Source organism: Dunckerocampus dactyliophorus, chromosome 5, assembly GCF_027744805.1.
Source record: "Dunckerocampus dactyliophorus isolate RoL2022-P2 chromosome 5, RoL_Ddac_1.1, whole genome shotgun sequence".
Lineage (NCBI taxonomy): Eukaryota > Metazoa > Chordata > Actinopteri > Syngnathiformes > Syngnathidae > Dunckerocampus > Dunckerocampus dactyliophorus.
In genome coordinates, this window is record NC_072823.1 from 27007330 (window position 1) to 27026007 (window position 18678).

General features: G+C 40.9%; 1 protein-coding gene across 4 annotated transcripts in view; it reads right to left on the reverse strand.

Annotated features, from left to right (window-relative positions):
- The window catches only part of LOC129181841 (ankyrin repeat domain-containing protein 26-like), a 58165-nt gene extending 41215 nt beyond the window's left edge, over window positions 1–16950 (reverse strand). The window contains exons 1-14 of one of the 4 annotated variants that reach the window (XM_054777516.1): window positions 15973–16950; window positions 12270–12509; window positions 10728–10842; window positions 8712–8885; window positions 8509–8615; window positions 8269–8406; window positions 8034–8134; window positions 5412–5443; window positions 5236–5296; window positions 5142–5159; window positions 4758–4988; window positions 3033–3113; window positions 2907–2953; window positions 38–225 (exon numbers count right to left, since the gene is read on the reverse strand). In XM_054777516.1, coding sequence (XP_054633491.1) covers window positions 38–225; window positions 2907–2953; window positions 3033–3113; window positions 4758–4988; window positions 5142–5159; window positions 5236–5296; window positions 5412–5443; window positions 8034–8134; window positions 8269–8406; window positions 8509–8615; window positions 8712–8885; window positions 10728–10842; window positions 12270–12421 — 1445 coding nt within the window. In that variant the 5' untranslated portion in view covers window positions 12422–12509; window positions 15973–16950. Of the gene's footprint in view, window positions 1–37; window positions 226–2906; window positions 2954–3032; window positions 3114–4757; window positions 4989–5141; window positions 5160–5235; window positions 5297–5411; window positions 5444–8033; window positions 8135–8268; window positions 8407–8508; window positions 8616–8711; window positions 8886–10727; window positions 10843–12269; window positions 12510–15548 lie in introns of all 4 variants that reach the window. The other 3 variants (XM_054777518.1, XM_054777517.1, XM_054777520.1) reach the window with 3 other exon arrangements.
- Between the last annotated feature and the right edge of the window lie 1728 nt (window positions 16951–18678).

Consider the following 18678-nt stretch of genomic DNA (forward strand, 5'->3'; position numbering starts at 1 on the left):
TAGCCAATATTAGCAAAAAAAAAAACTCAAAGCATACCTTGTCGAACCAGAGGCCACTCTCTGTGAATAATGAGAGACTTCAGGTTGATTGGACATCTCTTTGCGGCTGGCTGAAGTGAACTTCTCATGATGTTTGTCATGTTTATGTCCCTCTGACGCCCTTCCACCCATGTCACTGGAAGCACTGGTATTTTTCATTGAAACACTCTTAGCCTCTCTGGTAACCTGGCACCAGTGCAAGAGAAGCAGGTCTGGGTCAATTTTGTTTTGTTTTTTCAACATAATTTCACCCATTTAGTTTTACTTAATGACACAAATAAACATCTCTGAATACCCTCCTGAAGGCATTTTCTCAACTAGCAAGTGATACAAATTTGAGGCTTGCCTGGCAGTTACAGTATAGTCCAGATTAATACAAAAATAAACTTTTGGCCGGATTGTTTGTTTGTTTTTTGGCTTTTTTTTGTGAAACAATTTTTGTACTATGTGACACAAACTTGATTTTAACTTGATGCATGTTTTAGAGCAATACGAATACATGGGAAATAAATTGTTTAATAATTTATTTTTATGGTCAAGATAAGAGCATTGACAGAATAATACAAATAAATATCTTTATTAAATACAAATCTGTCCGGTAACACTTTACAATAAGGTACATAAAATTACCGCAGTTAATGAGAAACAAACCTACCAAACCCTAAGCACTACTCATTAGCTCTTCATTAGTTCATTAGTGCCTAAGTAACTCCTCTAAATTTATGTGGCTTAGTTCCTCAGTAACTACCGTCAATTGATGTGCCTTTGTCATTAGTTCGTCATTAGTTCCTTAGTAACTACTGTAGTTTTGTGAACCTTATTGTAAAGCAGTGGTTCTCAATTATTTTCTGTCATGCCCCAACTGGGAGACAGAAATACTTTAATAAATTCAGTGTCCAGATTGCAGGGATGTCCAACTTTCATCACAATTAGAGCTGTCAACTATTTGTGTTTTATTTACAGGACAGGCCAAAAGTTTGGACACAGCTTCTCATTCAATGAGTTTTCTTTAATTTCATGACTAGATTCTCACTGAATGCATCAAAACTATGAATGAACAGATGTGAAAATATGTACTTCACAAAAAAGAAAATGTCTTATATTTTAGATTCTGAAAGTCTGAATTAAACAGTTATAATAAAAAAAAACAACTAATAAACAGTTAAGCAAATATTCTTTGACCTTTGGTAATCTACTCAAAATCATAGGAGACCCCTGTGATAGTATCACCATGATTAGGCTGGACTCACTGTGTTTATGTTCATTAAATGACACACAAATTGTGTTTTGAGGACAAGACATAATTAGTATAATTACAAGAGAGCAAAATTGTTCAGTTATACTTGCAATTAGTACGGATCCCATGAACGTGATATCCACTTCCTTGTGGGACAAGGAGCTCGGCGCTAACCACATTGCTTGTTTTTTTTAAAAACAAAATGTCACTGTGGTAAAAAGTTACATTTGGAGTCTGAAGACCAAAAGTAGGCAGATAACTTTAGCTAGTGAGCTAGCTAGCTGCTGCCAGTGACAGCTAGGCAAAGCGAGTAAACAAAGATTCAAGAAAAGTCTAACAGTAATAGGCTTGATAAGGGACTGATCAAACACGCTGGCATCGATTGGTGTAGCCTGTGCCAAGCTGCCAAACTGAAGCCATTGAGGTTTTACAGACGAGTGTTGATTCTCATGGCAATAAGGGACAAAGTGTGTCTCTTGTTGGCTCAATACGAGTGTTGGCAACCCTACGTGACACAGCACACGTTTGCCACCACACGCCAATAACATTTTTATGTAAATCAGCAGATACTATATATCATACTATATATATATATATATATATATATATATATATATATATATACACACACACACACACACACACACACACACACACACACACACACACACACACACACACACACACATATACACTCACATTTTGTTCTTATTTTGTCTGTATGGTTAAATGTTTTTAATGGGAAAGTATACTATAAAGTTGTTTTGCATGGAAGTTATGTGGAGCCTGTGTAATGTTTTAGGTGAGGGAAAACTGAAAATAGTGATGTTATGAAAAGTTTACAATGAAAATATAAGCCAAATGAAATTATAATATTTGCATAGAGCATCAGAATAATATAGACTGGTGGGAAGTGTCAGTTTGAATTATTCTGATCCAGCTCTTACCGTATAACTGCTTCCAGTGATTGCTTCCTTGGTTTAAAAAAAAAAAAAAAGACTGGTTACTACCGGTTGCCTTCTAAAAAGTACTTAATAAGCGTAATAACATAATAAGCCAGTCTTTTGAATGGCTCTTTGAGAGGAAAGGCACATGTGCCATGTGCCTGAGTGTTTTTGGGGCCGTGACAATTCGACTGGGAGGGCGTGATGACCAGGAAACGGGGGTGTGGAAAAGTGGCAAACTACCTAACGCACTTGTGTTTTGCTCTAAAAAAAAGCAACCAGCGACTCACGAAACATGCAAGCGACTATAAAAAACAAACAAGCCCAAAGTGGCTTCTGGACTTGGCAACACTGTGCAGTCTACTGGATGACACAGATGGTGGTCCCAAACATACAAATAATAAATCTCATGTACATGATTTGTGACAGTCATTTTAACATTGAAATGTTTCTTTCTGATTGGCTAATGCCAGAACCTTTCAGACTTCTGCTTAAGAGGATCTGATGTACTGTAAGTGAAAGTGAAAACTATAAATCTTCAAGATCTGATACAAAGCCATGACATCATATCAGTGATGTCATGGCTATTCAGCCACGACATCACCTCAGTGATGAAGAAAATCTACCCCACCGCCACCCCACTTACATACCAACATAAATGAGTAACGGCAATACCTATTTCTCACCTTCTGTCTGATAGGTAGACTTGCCATTGGCGAGTGTCTAGGGGAGTCTGAGAAGAGACAGTGTCTTAGACAGTGTCTTTACACAGGACAGAAAAAGGATGTTTTGAAATGGTCATTGAGATTTACCTGCTTTAACCAGGCCCCTACGAAGATGCTGTATGTCACCTTTGACCTCAGAGCATGACACTATTGAAATGTCATCCGATTCTGTAGGGGAGAAATTCAACAACAGAAAAATCATTACAGAATTTTGAAAATGAAAAAGATATACAACGGACACTTCGATACTCGGACAAAATACGTTCAAAAACCTCCTGGGACCTCAGTTTTAAAATGCAGTATCTCACAACAGTGAGTACACTCCTCACATTTCAGCAAGCATTTTATTGCAGAATATCTTCTTATCTTCAAGGGAAAATATTAGTGTATCAGTGTATCACATATTTGGCAGTGTAGATTTATTGTTCTCTACCAGCACCATGCTTGACTGTAGGCAAGACACAAACAGCTTGCTACTCAATTATGTCGCCAGCTATTTAGACAATAATTCCCCTAAATGAATCCCAGATCCCCAGTTGCTAGCAGCACTTGTGGAGCACCAGACCGTGACGCTACTACCACTATGTCTGAACTCTAGGCATGATAATGGAAAAAGTTATTAAACCACCCTTGTTTCTTCAGTTTATTGATGCAATTTAATCCCTGGTACAACTATAGGTACATTTGTTTGGACAAATATAATAACAAATATAGCACATTAATTTAAGAGCTGTTATCCTGCAACTTCCATCGTTTTCTTGATAACCAAAATCAATGAAGTTCTTACATGAATAGCGAATCGCATTGTACTTCCAAAAAAAATAACTCTTAGGAGCTATTTTTATTGTCATTGTTATATTTGTCCAAACAAAAGGTAGCTTTAGTTGTATCAGGCATTAAAATGAACAAGAAACTGAAGAAACAAGGGTGGTCTAATAATTTTTTCCATGAGTATAATTCTTTCTATTCAATTGTGTTGCCAGCTATTTCAACATTAATACCCTCTCCAGTTTATGGCAGCGCAAGTGCAGCCCCAGACCATGATGCTACCACCACCATGCCCGACTGTAGACACGACACAATTATGATGTTACTCACTTGGGGTGACAGCGATTTAGAGTTAAGTCATTTTCAGTGAATAGTAAATCTACATTGCTATACAAACTGTACACTGACTACTATAAAGGATAGCCAATTTGCATTTCTATAGTATATTCCACTGAGAAGATATACTGTAATACAAATGCTTGCTGAAATGTGAGGGCTGATGCTGAGCTGCTTTGACTTGCCTCACCCAGTTTTCAGTTGGGTTCTAGATTTTAGTACGTCCGTGGACAGAATTTGTAAGTGCAGCCGAGGTGTTGAGTGTCCCGTTTGATGGGCCTTAGAATCTCATCTCATTGCAAATGATGTGGTCCTGATGGCTTCACCAGGCTGTGACCTTGAATGTGAAGCTTCTGGGATGAGACGCAGTGCCTCCAAATCTGGGACCATGGTTCTCAGGAGAAAAAGGGTGGCCACAGCGTGTCTGCTCTCACTCTTTGGGTCTGAGCTCCATCATCTGGGAGGAGCCGAGTAGAGCTTCTGCTCCTTCACATTGAGAGGATCCAGTTGAGGGGGCTCATGCATCTAGTGCGAATGCCTCCTGAACGCCTCATTTGTGTGGCCCTCAGTAGAAAGTTTGGACAACCCCGTCTTAAGTAATCCAATAAGTAGTTTTTTTTTTAAGTAGTTGTATCCTGTTTTAATGGCATTTGAATACAGTAGAAGGTGTCAAAAAGCAAATGAAGGAACGGACAGTTTGAAGCTTACTGTCACTTTCTGAAAGGATCTTCTTTGAACGATGTTGGGGATATGGCGCCAGAAGGACATGCGAGCTGATTGATTTCACGTCTGAGGTATTTTTTCGAATCACTTTTGGAAACACATCGTCTTTCTCCTCGAAAGAGGGACTGGAGCACACTGGGGTTTCCTCGGATGTAGGAGAAGCCACAGAGCCTCCAGGCAGTGTTCTCTTACTGGCATTGCTGGTTTTATCCCAGTCTGATAACAACAAGAGCAAGGTGTGATTTAATGAGCACATAATGACAATTAACAGCTGGACTCTTTATGGATCAGCTTGGATTAATTTGATGCTTCTAAGTTCAACTTGCTAGTCAAAGTGAATAGTTCAGTTTTTGTTCAACATAAACTCACCCAAGTCCTCTTGCAACTCTGTCAGAGAAGAAAAAATTAACATGTTTAAGACAGTCATACACTGTTGAAAACCTGCTTCACAAGTACCACTTACCTAGCTTTCCGGAGTGTTTTTCAAGTTTGTTCAAAAACATTAACAAATCGTTCATTTCATTCTAGTGGACAAAAATCCAAATGACAAATGAAAAATCTGTATTAGATTCACCTAATTATACTGAATTTGCATTTTTATTCGCATGTCCATCATGACTTGAATGCATTTAGGCCTACCTCTCTCTGCTTGCCATCTTCTATCTGTCCACCTGTGGAAATGAACACAACTTGATTTTCTACTGCACAAGGGGAAAGAATGCTTGTTACGAGAAGGGATTTGCAGAGACTTATTAAGTTGGACAAGAAACTTGATACCATAACAGCATTGGTGCTGATGTAAATGGTAGTCAACAGACCAAAAACTAGGTAGATATTGGTGCCTCATTGTGGTGCTAAATTATTAATAGTGCAATTTACGATGACCAAATTAGTGTTGCCAAAAATCTGAAAAAAAAAAAAAACCCAAATAAAAATCAAAACATGTAAGGAGAAAAACCTGGCGTTGAGTTAAAGTCTCGTAAAATTGGGGACGTCTTGCACAATGGCAGTTAAAATTCCCATGTTCTTGCAACTTTAGGGGTACATATTTCTCAAAAATATTGGTTACATTCCAAAACTTAACAAGCAGTTTGACCTCAGGTTCTTGTGTCGTTCTGTTTTTGGAATCATTTCAGTGACAGTTTTTCAAAGTTCCTTGTGTCTTTGGTCAGAAATAGTCCATCCATCCATCATCTTCTGCTAATCCGAGATTGGGTTGCAGGAGTAGAAGCCTAAGCAGGGAAGCCCAGACTTCCCTCTCCCCGGTTACTTCGTCCAGCTCCTCGCAGAGGATCCCGAGGCATTCCCAGGCCAGTAGTCTCTGCAATGTGTCCTGGATCTTCCTCAAGGAAATGCCGTTCAGACATGATGACCAGATTCAAAACAAACACATTTGGCTCCTCTAGATGTGAAGGAATAGCGGCTTTACTCTTGAGCTCCTCCCGATGACAGAGCTTCTCACCCCATCTCTAAGAGAGAGCCCAACCACTCAACGGAGGAAATTATTTTCGGCCGTTTGCACCAGCAATCTTGTCCTTTCAGTCACTGTCCAAAGATCATGGCCATACATGAGGATAGGAACGTAGATCAACCGGTACATTGAAAGCCTTGCCTTCAGGCTCAGCTCCCTCTTCACAACGGATCGTTGCAGAGTCCACATCACGGTAGACGCCGCACCAATCCGACTGTCGATCTTGCGATCCATCCTTCCCTCACTTATGAACAAGACCCCAAGGTACTTGAACTCCTCCACTCAGGGCAGGATCCCATCCCCGACCTGGGGTTGGCACTCCACCCTTTTATGGACACACCAATGCAAACCAATCCAGAGTGAACTGCCTGAAGCACATGGTCTGATACCACATACTCCCAAAACACCTCCCTCCCTGAAAAGATTCCTCCAGGTATACCGTCAAATGCCTTCTTCAAGCCCACAAACCACATGTAGACTGGTTGGGCAAACTCCCATGCACCCTCAAGTTGTAGAAGTTGTAGGTAGCTATAGTCATATAGCTACCTACAACTTCTCGCCCTAGTGCACCAGCTCAGGGTCCTTTCCCACCAGAGACATGACATTCCACATATCCAGAGCTTGCATCTGCACCCGAGGTTTAGGCCGCCAATCTTTGGCCCCTATTGGACCCATGAGTTGTCAGCCCATTGGAGGGGGAACCCATGTTACCTCACAGATGCCGTCTGATGGTTCCAACAACAACCTTCATTTGGGCCGAGGATTGTCCTGTGTCTTGATGGTCAGCCAATCGTATCCTTTTTTTGGGGGGTCTACCATTTGACTTTTTTGTTCCATAACGTGATGGAACATTATCTTTGAAGAAGAAGTACATATGAAGCTCAACAAACAGTGCGTTCAAAGAGAGAATTCTTTTTTTTGCCATCAAGAGATCATGACAGTGTGAATAACTGACAGAAAATGCTTTTTCATCTATATTTTTGCCAAGATTTTGGCTTTTAAAGGCTGTGGTCTTTTGATCAGATAATGAACAACCTATTTCACGAACATGCTTGTTTGCAATAAATTGCTTACTACATTTTTTTGGTCTCACTCTTATTTCTTCTTTTTTGCTCCGTGGTATTTATTTACATTACTATTCTGTACTGTACTCCATAAAAAAGGCATTGTTTTTGGACAAATGTATACGATTGTATGGTTTCCCTTTTGTTTGTTTTTTTTTAAAGCACTGCCGGCACCATTTCTAAAGTACCGATTTGGCACTGCTATCAAATTATTTGTCAGCGATACCCAACCCTAACCTTCAGGGACACTTAAGTGTGACGCTAGGCTTGCAACATAAAGTCAACCGTTTTCACACTTTTCACAACACGAAAGCTTTCATAAGTTGGCCTTTGCTAAATATCAATGCAGAAGATTGATAAGCAGGATGAGGTTGCTATTTTTTATGCTTATTTTCACAAATATCTGTGTTTTGTTGTTCTGTTGTTCATATTGTTATTTTGCACTATTGACTGTATTTTGCTCACTTGTTATATTTATATATTGTTAAACTGCTCACAAATAAGTTTGCTGATATGAGAATTTCAATATATGAATTTGTTCTTGCCTAAAATCGATGTCCTTTGTCTTATTGCCTTTAGCAGGCAAAATCACAAACTAATTTTTCATGAAAAACGTATTGTATCTACAATACTGGCCCTGTATTTACCTGGTATCGTGCAATATCATCCCTATACCCCTATCAACCCTAATACTTTCATCAAATATAAGTAAAATTAACTATTTACCGTCTTTACACGTGTCTGATTTTGAGGTCCTTTTACTTGGATGAGGCAGGGAGCCCGGCAGGCTGCGTTGGGTACCATGCTCGGCCATCAGGGAGACACAACTACAAAAGAGTTAGAACATTGACAATGTCACCATGTTTTTGGCCTCAACGTGCTTCTGTAGCACACGTGCTGAGGTTACATGGGAGGATACAGGATTATTTTACTAGACAAAAAACTGAACAGATAAACCTACATATCATGGTACTTTGTCTGAGCATAGTACTCAGCCGATTGTCCTTTGATATCCTTCAGTGTAGTATTTGCATGGAACTGTAGGAGCAATTGCACCATGCTGGAGTGCCCCTGGCCGGCGGCGACCATTAGTGGTGACCTGGAGGTTTTAGTAAAATTAAAAAAAAAAAAAAAAAAGCAGTTTAACAGTATGCACTTTATTATAAATGTTTTATTAGTGTCTCGTTGTTTTGTTGCCGACCTTTTGTTTTTGTCCAAAATATTAACATCAGCACCTTTCTTCAACAGAAAGTCAGCTACATCTACATTGTCCTCTTGGGCTGCAATAGTCAGCGGTGAAAGGCCCTCCTAAAAAAGGAGAACACAGTCATCACAATACTCAAAAGTTACAACAGATATGAGCTTTATATGATGAAATTCCTCAGACATTCTAGAGAGAATCACCTGATTTTTGGCATTGATGTCAGCGTCGTGCTTCACAAGCATAAGAACAATGGAGATGGATGGGATGCTTGATGCCAAATGTAAAGCCGTGTTGCCATTCACATCCATCAGGTTGGGATCGGCATTGTTTTCCAGAAGGATTTCCACAATGTTCTCATGCTGACCTTCGACTGCCTGATAAAACGAAATGAAGAAATAACGGTGGTCATGTCAGTATGAACTATAGTATGATCAGAACATGGTTAAAAAAAATTGTTGACTTCCTTTGTTGAACATCTGTCTCCTAGGGGTGTCACGAAACACTCACCTCACAAGACGAGATGATGCACGACATTGGGTCCACAAGAACGAGACGGGACGAGATTTTAACATTAATTTTAAGAAAAGTACAATGAAAAAATATGGAGTGGAAAAACAAACTTTAATTAACTGAGTAACAAAACAATGCAAGTGCATTTTGAAATGTTATTGTGCCACAATTGACGTTTAAAGATATTGTTAACATTTTGAGACCAGATAATCATAATAATAATGATAATAATAAATACATTTTATTTAGAAGCGCTTTTGTAAAAACTCAAAGGCACTTACAAAGAGCAAGCAATGCAATCAATACAATGTACCATAAAACAGAAGAATACAAGAAATACACACTTAAAATGAGAATAACTTGGGATTAAACATTATAAGCAAGTTTTCAGAGATGGGTTTTAACATGAGATTTACAGGTAGACAGGTAAGCACAACTACGGGCGAGTGAAGGGATGGAGTTCCAGAGGGAGGAGGCAAAAGTCTCTGTTGCCCCAGGTTCGGCGCTTGGCCATTGAGGGTGGGGACAGGAGGTTGGCGTCAGAGGAACAAAGGGTACCGTTTGGGGAGTGAAAGTGGAGGAGGTCAGCAAGGTAAGTGGGAGCCAGGTTATGTAATGCTTTGAAAGTGAGTAGGAGGATTTTAAACTGCATACAGTGTTGGTCAGGAAGCCAGTGGAGGTTTCGGAGGCTAGGTGTGATGTGGTCATAAGAGCAAGTGTGTTTAAGTCAACGGCAGAGTTCTGAATATACTGACGTTTGTGAGTTTTGCTTGGAAGTCCGTAGAAAATGCTGTTACAGTTATCAAGTCTGGTGGTGAACAAAGTGTTTCAGCAGTGCATGTGGTACTGGCGTGCTTTTATTTTGAATGCCGGACTTACAGGATACAGGAAGTGTTACTCCAAGTTTGCACGAGTGATACCAAAGGGACCAGAAGGTAGTTGTTTCTTTCAGTTGAGTTTTTTTTTTTAATTTTCTTTTAGACAAAAGTAAACATATACAGCAAATGTGTCATCACTTTCAAGTACATTTCCAGAATGAAATAGTACCAGAACAGGCTGCTGCAAAACAGAAAGGATATATACAATATAGTGACCATGTCGCTAAATTGTCAACACAGATCTCTTTGTATGAGGTGTGTTAATGGAAATGGTGTTCGCCGGTACATGTCAATAGAAACGCTTGGTGATTAAGGGTGCAAACAACTCAGAACACCTCTGTGGGTTGAGCAGACAAATCTAAGTAAAATTAGTCAAATGTAAAATTACTACAGCTTCTGCTTGAACATCATCAAGAAGCAAGCAGCTGTTTAATGCGATGGAAAAAAAACAGCCACACGTCACTCACTGCCACTGGGAACACCAAGGTAGGTTGTATTGCAAGGTATGCCTAAACACTTAATGTGCACTTCCAATAATGCCTTGCACACTGCCACTTCCATATTACTGCATTATCATTCATAGTAGCGATGACATAGTTCACAGTCTGATGGCTGCTGGCTTCTGGCTGCCTTGTTCTTGCGATACAGCTTTTCTCCAAACGAGAAATCTTGTCACGCTTTAATCTTGTCAGATCGTGCTTACCCCTACCATTTACTATTTATTATTAGTTACAGGAAAGATTAAAAGTGTGTGGTGGTAAAGTTAAAAGGGTTTGTTGATAGCTTATTCACTATTAAAAGAAACAAAAACAAAATGTGCAGGATTACCTTCATTAATGCAGACTTATTTTGACTGTCAACTAAATTGAGCTTGGCTCCGTTTTCCACAAGGAATTTCACCACCTCAATCTTTCCGCTGGCAGAAGCCATGTGAAGTGCTGTCCTGTAACAAGAGAGAGAGCCGTATGTCTATATAGAGTAGAGTGAAAAAGTGTTTGCCCCCTTGCTGATTTTTATTTATTTATTTATTTTTACATGTTTGTCACACTTAAATGTTTCAGATCAAACAAATTTAAATATGAGTCAATGACAACACAAAATGTAGTTTTTAAATGCAGGTTTTCCGTGACATGTAATTGACCGTGGCGGTGCGCCACTACACCTTAAAAATTTGTTGTTGTTTTTTTTTTTTTAACTTGAAAATGATTTTAAGTAATATATTTTATGAATGGATATATATGCTATATGACTACATATGTAGCCTATTAGTTAGGCACATATTGACCACAGATGGTTTGAAAATAATTTAAAATATCATAAAAATGTTTCACTGCGCTTTATTTTGATAAGCATGCAATGGAATAACCTGTCTGCTTTGCTGGAACTTGCGCATGCAACCAAATACACGACACGTCTTGCGTTGACTTAAACTACGAGCTACAATCATCATCACAACTTACTTTTTGAAAGTACAAGAACAATCTTGCTCTCTGGCTATCACTATACTTATATACAGTATGTAGACAGTGACGCTATCACAGGGGGTCTCCCATAGGAAGCTCCTATGCCAGCAGTAGCTCACCAGCTGATGTTGAGTAGTTCACCAAAGAATATTTGCTTCACCTCGTAGTGTTTTTATGTGTTCTATTTAAACATGACACCTGTATTTAATGACAAATAAGCACACAGAGTGGAGATGTGCTTTGTAAATAAAGTGCAATTTAAATGTTGGCAGGGCTCTCAGCAACTTTGCCAGTAACAGTTTTGCAGTGTTCTCAGTTCATGTTCTGCTAGTTGTTGAAAAAAGGTAAATAAGTTGTAAAAAATTGTTATATTAAATTTGTTATAAAAAAAAAATTGCAGACGCTGCAGCAGCACGACACAGCAGTGGCAGTCCACCGTCCCATGCAGCCCACCACCACAATTTCAAAAAAATCCTAGGGGAAACCCTGAAGTTAAACTTTATTATTAAGGGAGAAAAAAAATCCAAACCTACATTGCCCTGTGTGAAAAAGTAATTGCCCCCAAAACCTAATAACTGCTTAGGCCACCCTTAGCAGCAAAAACTGTAATGGGGGGGGGGGCTTTTTCCACACAGGGCCATGTAGGTTTGGATGTTTTCTCTCTTAATAAAAAGTTTCATTTAAAAACTGCATTTTGTGTTTAGTTGTATTGTCATTGACTAATTTTGTTTGATGATCTGAAACATAGTGTGACAAACATGTAAAAAAAAACAAGAAATCAGGAAGGGGCAAGCACTTTTTCACACCACCGTACTCATCCTCTATATACTATAACCCTACTCATTCTGATCCCTGGAATGCAGAAACCACATACTCTTAATAAACCCTTGTCTAGCTCCACACTGACCTGTTCTGCTTGTCAGCCTCATTGACGTCGATGGGTTTGGCAAATTCCTTCAGCTTGGACATGTCGCCCTCCCACGCAGCCTTGTGCAGCTTTTCAATTTCTTTCGCTTCATGTGACCGTTTGGTCTTTAACCCGCCGAATAGTTTCTTCATCCTGACACAGCAGCAAAGCGATGCTTTCGCACCGCTACTATCTGCTACTTAACTGGTGTTAAAGGATCACCAATGGCGGCTTTCATCCCTAGGCAAGAGAGATACATTAGAAGGCATCACAGCAGGAATATACTCCTGAAGTAATGCTGACACCGGCAGAAAACTACAAAGTTTTTACAATTTGCACTGATGGCTTGGAACCAGATTGTAAGTAGAGCATCAAATAGAGGTGGGTGGATCGATCATAACATGTCACCTAATTTACATGGTTTACAAATTACAAATAAATACAAACATATCTGAAATATAATACCACAAAATGAAACTCCTGTAAATAAGGAAAGAAGTAATAGTAGTAATAAGTTATAAATATAACCACCAAAATAAAAAATTTCTAGGGGTGTCACGAGACACTCCATTCACGAGACAATACAGAAGATTGGGTCTACGAGAACGAGACAATACAAGATTAACAATCCTTTTAAGGAAAGTACAATGAAAAAAATATATCACAATATACAGCCATCTACTATTTAAATTTGTACTACTTTACACTCTTCTGCATTCTGTGTGTATGCTAGCGGCCCCGCCTCCACCCACTGAGACAGACTGTATGACTGACAAAAGGGCTCACTCCATTCATACTGTTCTATGGAACAAACACACCAAGGTGCTGAAACCAATGCACAGAGTGAGACTGAGGCCGGCAAATTAACCAAGTTCATTTTCATTTATTGTGTGTGTGTGTGTGTGTGTGTGTGATTAATTAATTATTGTCAAAGGCAGAGTGCCCACAAGACATTTTTCTTTCTGAAGGAGAAGTCTTTGTCATGTTTTAATCTCTTGTGACAAGAGATCTTGCGACACCTCGAAAAATGTATGATAACCACACAGTTTTCACAAAATAAGTCTATACAGTAATCGCAGTTAATTGGTTCCCGACTGCGATAAGTACATTTCCGCAAAGCAGTAGATTCTAGATTCTATATTAATAAACGGAAAACACTTGTAGTTAGAGCATAACAAACCTGTTTATGACTTTCTAAATAGCATTTTTACCATTATTAGGGCCCTCAAGACCAGGGGGTCACCAACCCGTCCATCGCAAGCTACTGGTCGACCTTTGGGACTTTGCCTGTCGATCGCGAGAATGTTGCGGAACTTTTTTTTTTATTACATTAATGCCCTCCCCTCCCTGAGACTGACCAACAGGCAGGCATTTTCAACAGTGAACACACCCGTACGCTTCGCCGCAACAAGCCGCAAGCTCCAGCCAAAAGTCCAGTCCCCAAAACCCAGCCGGGGATACTGGTACACCGGCTCCCCTTGCCGCACCACGCCGAGTGAGACACGTGTAGAAGGGTCGAGCAAAAGGGAGAGAGGGAGTGACAGAGCGCAGCGATGTGCTTGAGCACATAACAGTAGTTGTTGCACGTTAATATTACTTAAAATCTGCCTTTGCTACCTCAAAATCAATGCACAAGTATAACTCCATAGACGTGCACCTCCAAAAAAATCTTCGAGCTGCAGTTCGTTAGGGCTGACTATTGTAACGCATTGACCAGTTTCTCGCTCACTCCTCACCATCGCTCACGCACAACACTGAGCCAACAAGCCGAGTTGTAATTTGCACATACAACCCACACCACAAGTCCGACCCACAAAGGAGGAGTGACCAAAGTGAGGCTCGGGGGCCATGCGCGGCCCGTGGCTCATTTGTCATTGCATCACTGCAGAAACAAACCAACATTTGCATTTAAAGATAAAGCTTGAATATTTTTTTGAGCCCAGGGATCTTGGGCTCAAAAAAGGTTGGTGACCACTGCTCTAGACATCAAACAACACCCCTATAGTCACCTTTACACTCCTATTATTCTTTGTTTACACAGCATTGTGCAGGCTATAGGATCACTACTAGGACAAAAGAGACGGCCGCCCCACACGACATAGCAAGCTACCAAGCTTAACTAGTTAGCCTACATTTTATTCCTTCTAAACGTTGGTATTCATAGAAAAATTATATGGGGGAAAAAAGTGTGTACTCCTCTGCATTCTATCACGTAAAGATGCACTATAAAATACATCGCACCACATACATTTGACAATGTATAACCCTTCCGCGAACTGCGGACATATTGCATATTTATTTGTTACAGCGAAAATATCTATATATACACAGATGTATTTAATGTTGTTAGATTGTTTGTATGCAGTTATAATGTAGGGCAAATTAAGTACTGTTTATTGTTTGTATGCAGTTATAATGTAGGGCAAATTAAGTACTGTTTATTTTACTACATTTTTAATTGAATGGAATATCATGGCCCTATATTTATTTAGTATTGCGTCGACACCAAAATGTCACTACTATCACCCACCTCGAGCATGCAAATACAAAAAGAAATATGCAAAGGACAAAAAATTAAGAGTTGGCAATTTATTGAAAACTACATTGAAACTCAAACAGGCTGTTCACTAGTTAAAAGTTCAAGACAGTTGACTTAAAAAGTCTGAATCTGTGCTAAAATCTAGCTTTCTAGCTTTTCTATCACATGTTCACATTGATGGCAAAGGCAAAACTGCTTTCTGTCTTGGGCAGGACTGTTGAACTTTGTGAGCAAGGCCTAAATACTGGGCTAGTATTGCCAAAACCGATGCCTTTTACTTGGACTTGTTTTCAAGATCATTGCATGATTTTGTGATTTTTGCCTTAAGAAAATACACATTAAGAGAACTGACAAATACCAATCTAATATTGATATTTTTTTAGCTGCCCACCTATGCTGAATACTACCACTGTCTCAAGCCATGATGTCATTTTTTATGACTAGATCATTGCATGATTTTGTGATTTTTGCCTCTAGTCAAAACACAGAAATTTAAGAAAATGCACATTGAGAACTGAAAAACATCAATCTAATATTGATATTTGGTTTGAGCTGCCCACCTATGCCGAAAACCACCACTGCCTCAAGCCATGATGTCATTTTTTGTAACTAACACATTACGTAATAGCTTCCAAGAGTGGAAGTGTACAAGATAGTTTGTTACTTAATTAGCCGCAAGTTGCTTCGCCTTTTCTCATATTTTACATAAGAAACGTATAAAAACAAAAGAATATACGTACCCACACTTTCGGAAAGTGAGATGGTTCCGCGCAATAATTGAACTCTAATTTAGAGCAAAATGTTTTTAGCATGTTGGTTATCAGCCGCACAACTTTCTCTGATGCGCGTTATATATATTTTTTTCCAAGTTTCACAACAAATGGATGTCAAAAGACAAGGACGACAATCTCAGACGCGTCATGAGATCATTGGCTTCGACTGCTTTATTGTCACACGCGTTATTGCACACTAATTATTAGTTCTCTCTGCCGAGTGACGTCGTTTAAAACGTCAAGTTTTTGAAAGGGGCGTTAGTGGACAATCATATAATAAAATGTACAATTGATGAGGAAAACATGGAGGGCTTTACCGCCAATGGACACCAATCATAACAAAGCGCTCATACCAACAGATGGGAATTTTGTACTGCTGCCGCCATCTCACCTGTTACACGGGGACAGATGAGGAAACGGAGAGCATGGTCGAGGACGCCAGACAGAGGCAGGGCGTTAACCAGAGTCCTTGGTGTTAACTTCCTTGTGACGCCATTTTATCGTCGTCATAGCTTGTTACCACCGTCCGTTCAGCAAGTGGGCGGATCTTTCCAAATGTTGGTAGTGCCGATATCAATGGCAATATCAGTATTAGCTCACACTTTGTTCGCAAATGTTTTTTGTAGTGTTGATCATTGTTATTATTGATGACTGAGGGGTGAAAAGCCAACTGATTTGAATGACAGCCATTAATAGTTTTACAGTATTGACTAAATTGTGTTCAATTGTCTCTAATAAAACGGAATACATTAATTGGATTATTTTGGTGATGTTACAATGTACTATATTGTTGTATTCATACTTAAATTGCTCGCAAATATGTTGATAAAAACCATCCATCTTCTTTCGCTTATCCAGGTCAGGGTCGGGGGTCAGCAGTCTCAGTAAGGAAACTCAAGACGCCGCAGTTCGATGATTGACTTTGTTGTCGAATCGTTGGACTTGCAACCACATGTTCTGGACACTCTGGTGAAGACGTCGGACTTGCCCAAATGTTTTGGACGCTCGTTAAGAGAGGGGGGCGGAGCTGTGAACCGATCACCACCTGGTGGTGAGTTGGCTCCGATGGTCGGGAAGGATCCCGGTTAGACCTGGCAGGCTGAAATGCATTGTGAGGGTTTGCTGGGAGGCTGCAAGGTGGTCGGTGCCTGTCGTGGCAGTAAACCCAGAACCCCATTTGCCCAACCAGTCTACCAGTGTTTTCTGGACTTGGATAAGGTATTCGACAGAGTTCTTCGAAAAATCATGTGGGAGTACTCTGAGAGTATGGGGTACCGGACCACCTAATTCATGCTGTTCATTGCCTGGATGACTGGTGTCAAGAGTTTGGTTCACTTTGCCAGCAATAAGTCAGACCCGTTTCCAGTGAGGGTTGGACTCTGCCATGGCTGCCTTTTGTCACAGATTCTGTTCAGTACTTTAAGGACATAATTTCGGGGCGCAGCCAAGGCGTTGAGGGGTTCCGGTTTGGTAGCTTGGGGTCTTGTTCATGAGTGAAGGCGGTATGGAGCACGAGGTCGATAGGCAGATTGGTGCAGCGTCTACAGTGATGCGGACTCTGCATCGACCCGAAAGGCAAAGCTCTCAATTTACCAGTCAATCTACGTTCCCACTCTCACCTATGGTCATGAGCTTTGGGTAGTGGCCAAAACGACAAGACTGTGGGTACAAAAAGCCGAAATTAATTTTCTCCGCAGGGTGGCTGGGCTCTCCCATAGAGATAAGGTGAGCAGCACTTTCATCCAGGAGAAACTCTGAGTAGAACTGCTGCTCCTTCACATTGACAGGAGCTAGATGAGGTGGCTCGGGCATTTGGTTAGGATGCCTCCCGGACGCCTCGACCATCCTCCCCTCGGTAACCTTCCCGTGTTGTCCGGGTGTCGCGGGCAATCCCTAGGGGAGTTCTGGGCAGGGTGTGGGCTCCGGAGGCAGCTGGCGTGCCAACCATCCTTCCAACGGCATGATGAGCCTCCCTCTTCCACTACGACCTCAGATCAGACGAGACGACTCGCTGAATTTAAACATGTTACTAAGCGGAGGAAAAGAAACTAACAATGTTTCCCTCAGTAATGGCGAGCGAAGAAGGATGAGCCCAGCGCCGAATCCCCGCCCACCGGTCGGGTGCAGGAGTTGTGTACAGAAGACCGCTTTGCCCGGTCCCGCACGGGGGCCCGAGGTGGTCCAGGGCACGTCCGACCGGTAGGAGGCCTCGGGGAAGACCTAGAACACAGAGAGACTATGCCTCTCAACTGGCCTGGGAATGCCTTGGGAACCGTCAGGAGGAGCTAGACAAAGTAGCCGGGGAGAGGGAAGTCTGGGCTTCCCGACCTCAGCTAAGCCAAAGAAGATGGATGGATGGATGGTTGTTACAATGTATTATACTGTTGTATTCATATATTGTTAAATTGCTCACAAATATGTTGATAAAAACAACTAACATCGTCCATCCATCCATTTTCTTTCGCTTATCCAAGTACGGTTTGTGGGGTCAGCAGTCTCAGTAAGGAAGCCCAGACTTCCTGGTCTCCAGCCACTTCTTCCAGTTCGAGGCATTCTCAGGCCAGCTGCAAGACAATCCCTCTAACGTGTCCTAGATCTCCTCCTGGTCACGTATCCCCGTAACACCTCGCCAGGGAGGTGTCCAACAGGCATCTGGACTAGATGCTGGAGCCGTCTCAACTGGCTCCTTTCATTCTGAATGAGAAGCGGTTCTACTCTGCGATGACCGAGTTCCTCACCTGATTTTACAGGGTGAGTCCAGCCACCCTACTGTGTCCACAATCTTGCTCTTTCGGTCACAACGCAAAAATGATGACCACAGATGAGGGTAGGAACGTACATCAACCGGTAAATTAAGAGCTGTGCCTTCGGGCTCAGCACTCTCTTCACCACAACACACTCAGCTGTGAACCGTCCCACTAAACACTGAATGTCAATGCCTGCTGATGCAATCAGGAGTCAACTGCAAACAGATGAGAAGATCTGTACCTCTTCTCTCCAGCACTCTGGAAGACTTTCCCATGGCCTAAAATCTATATTTTACAGTCTTTATAATCATGATAAAAAAAGAGAAATGAGAAAATCATGCAATGGTTCT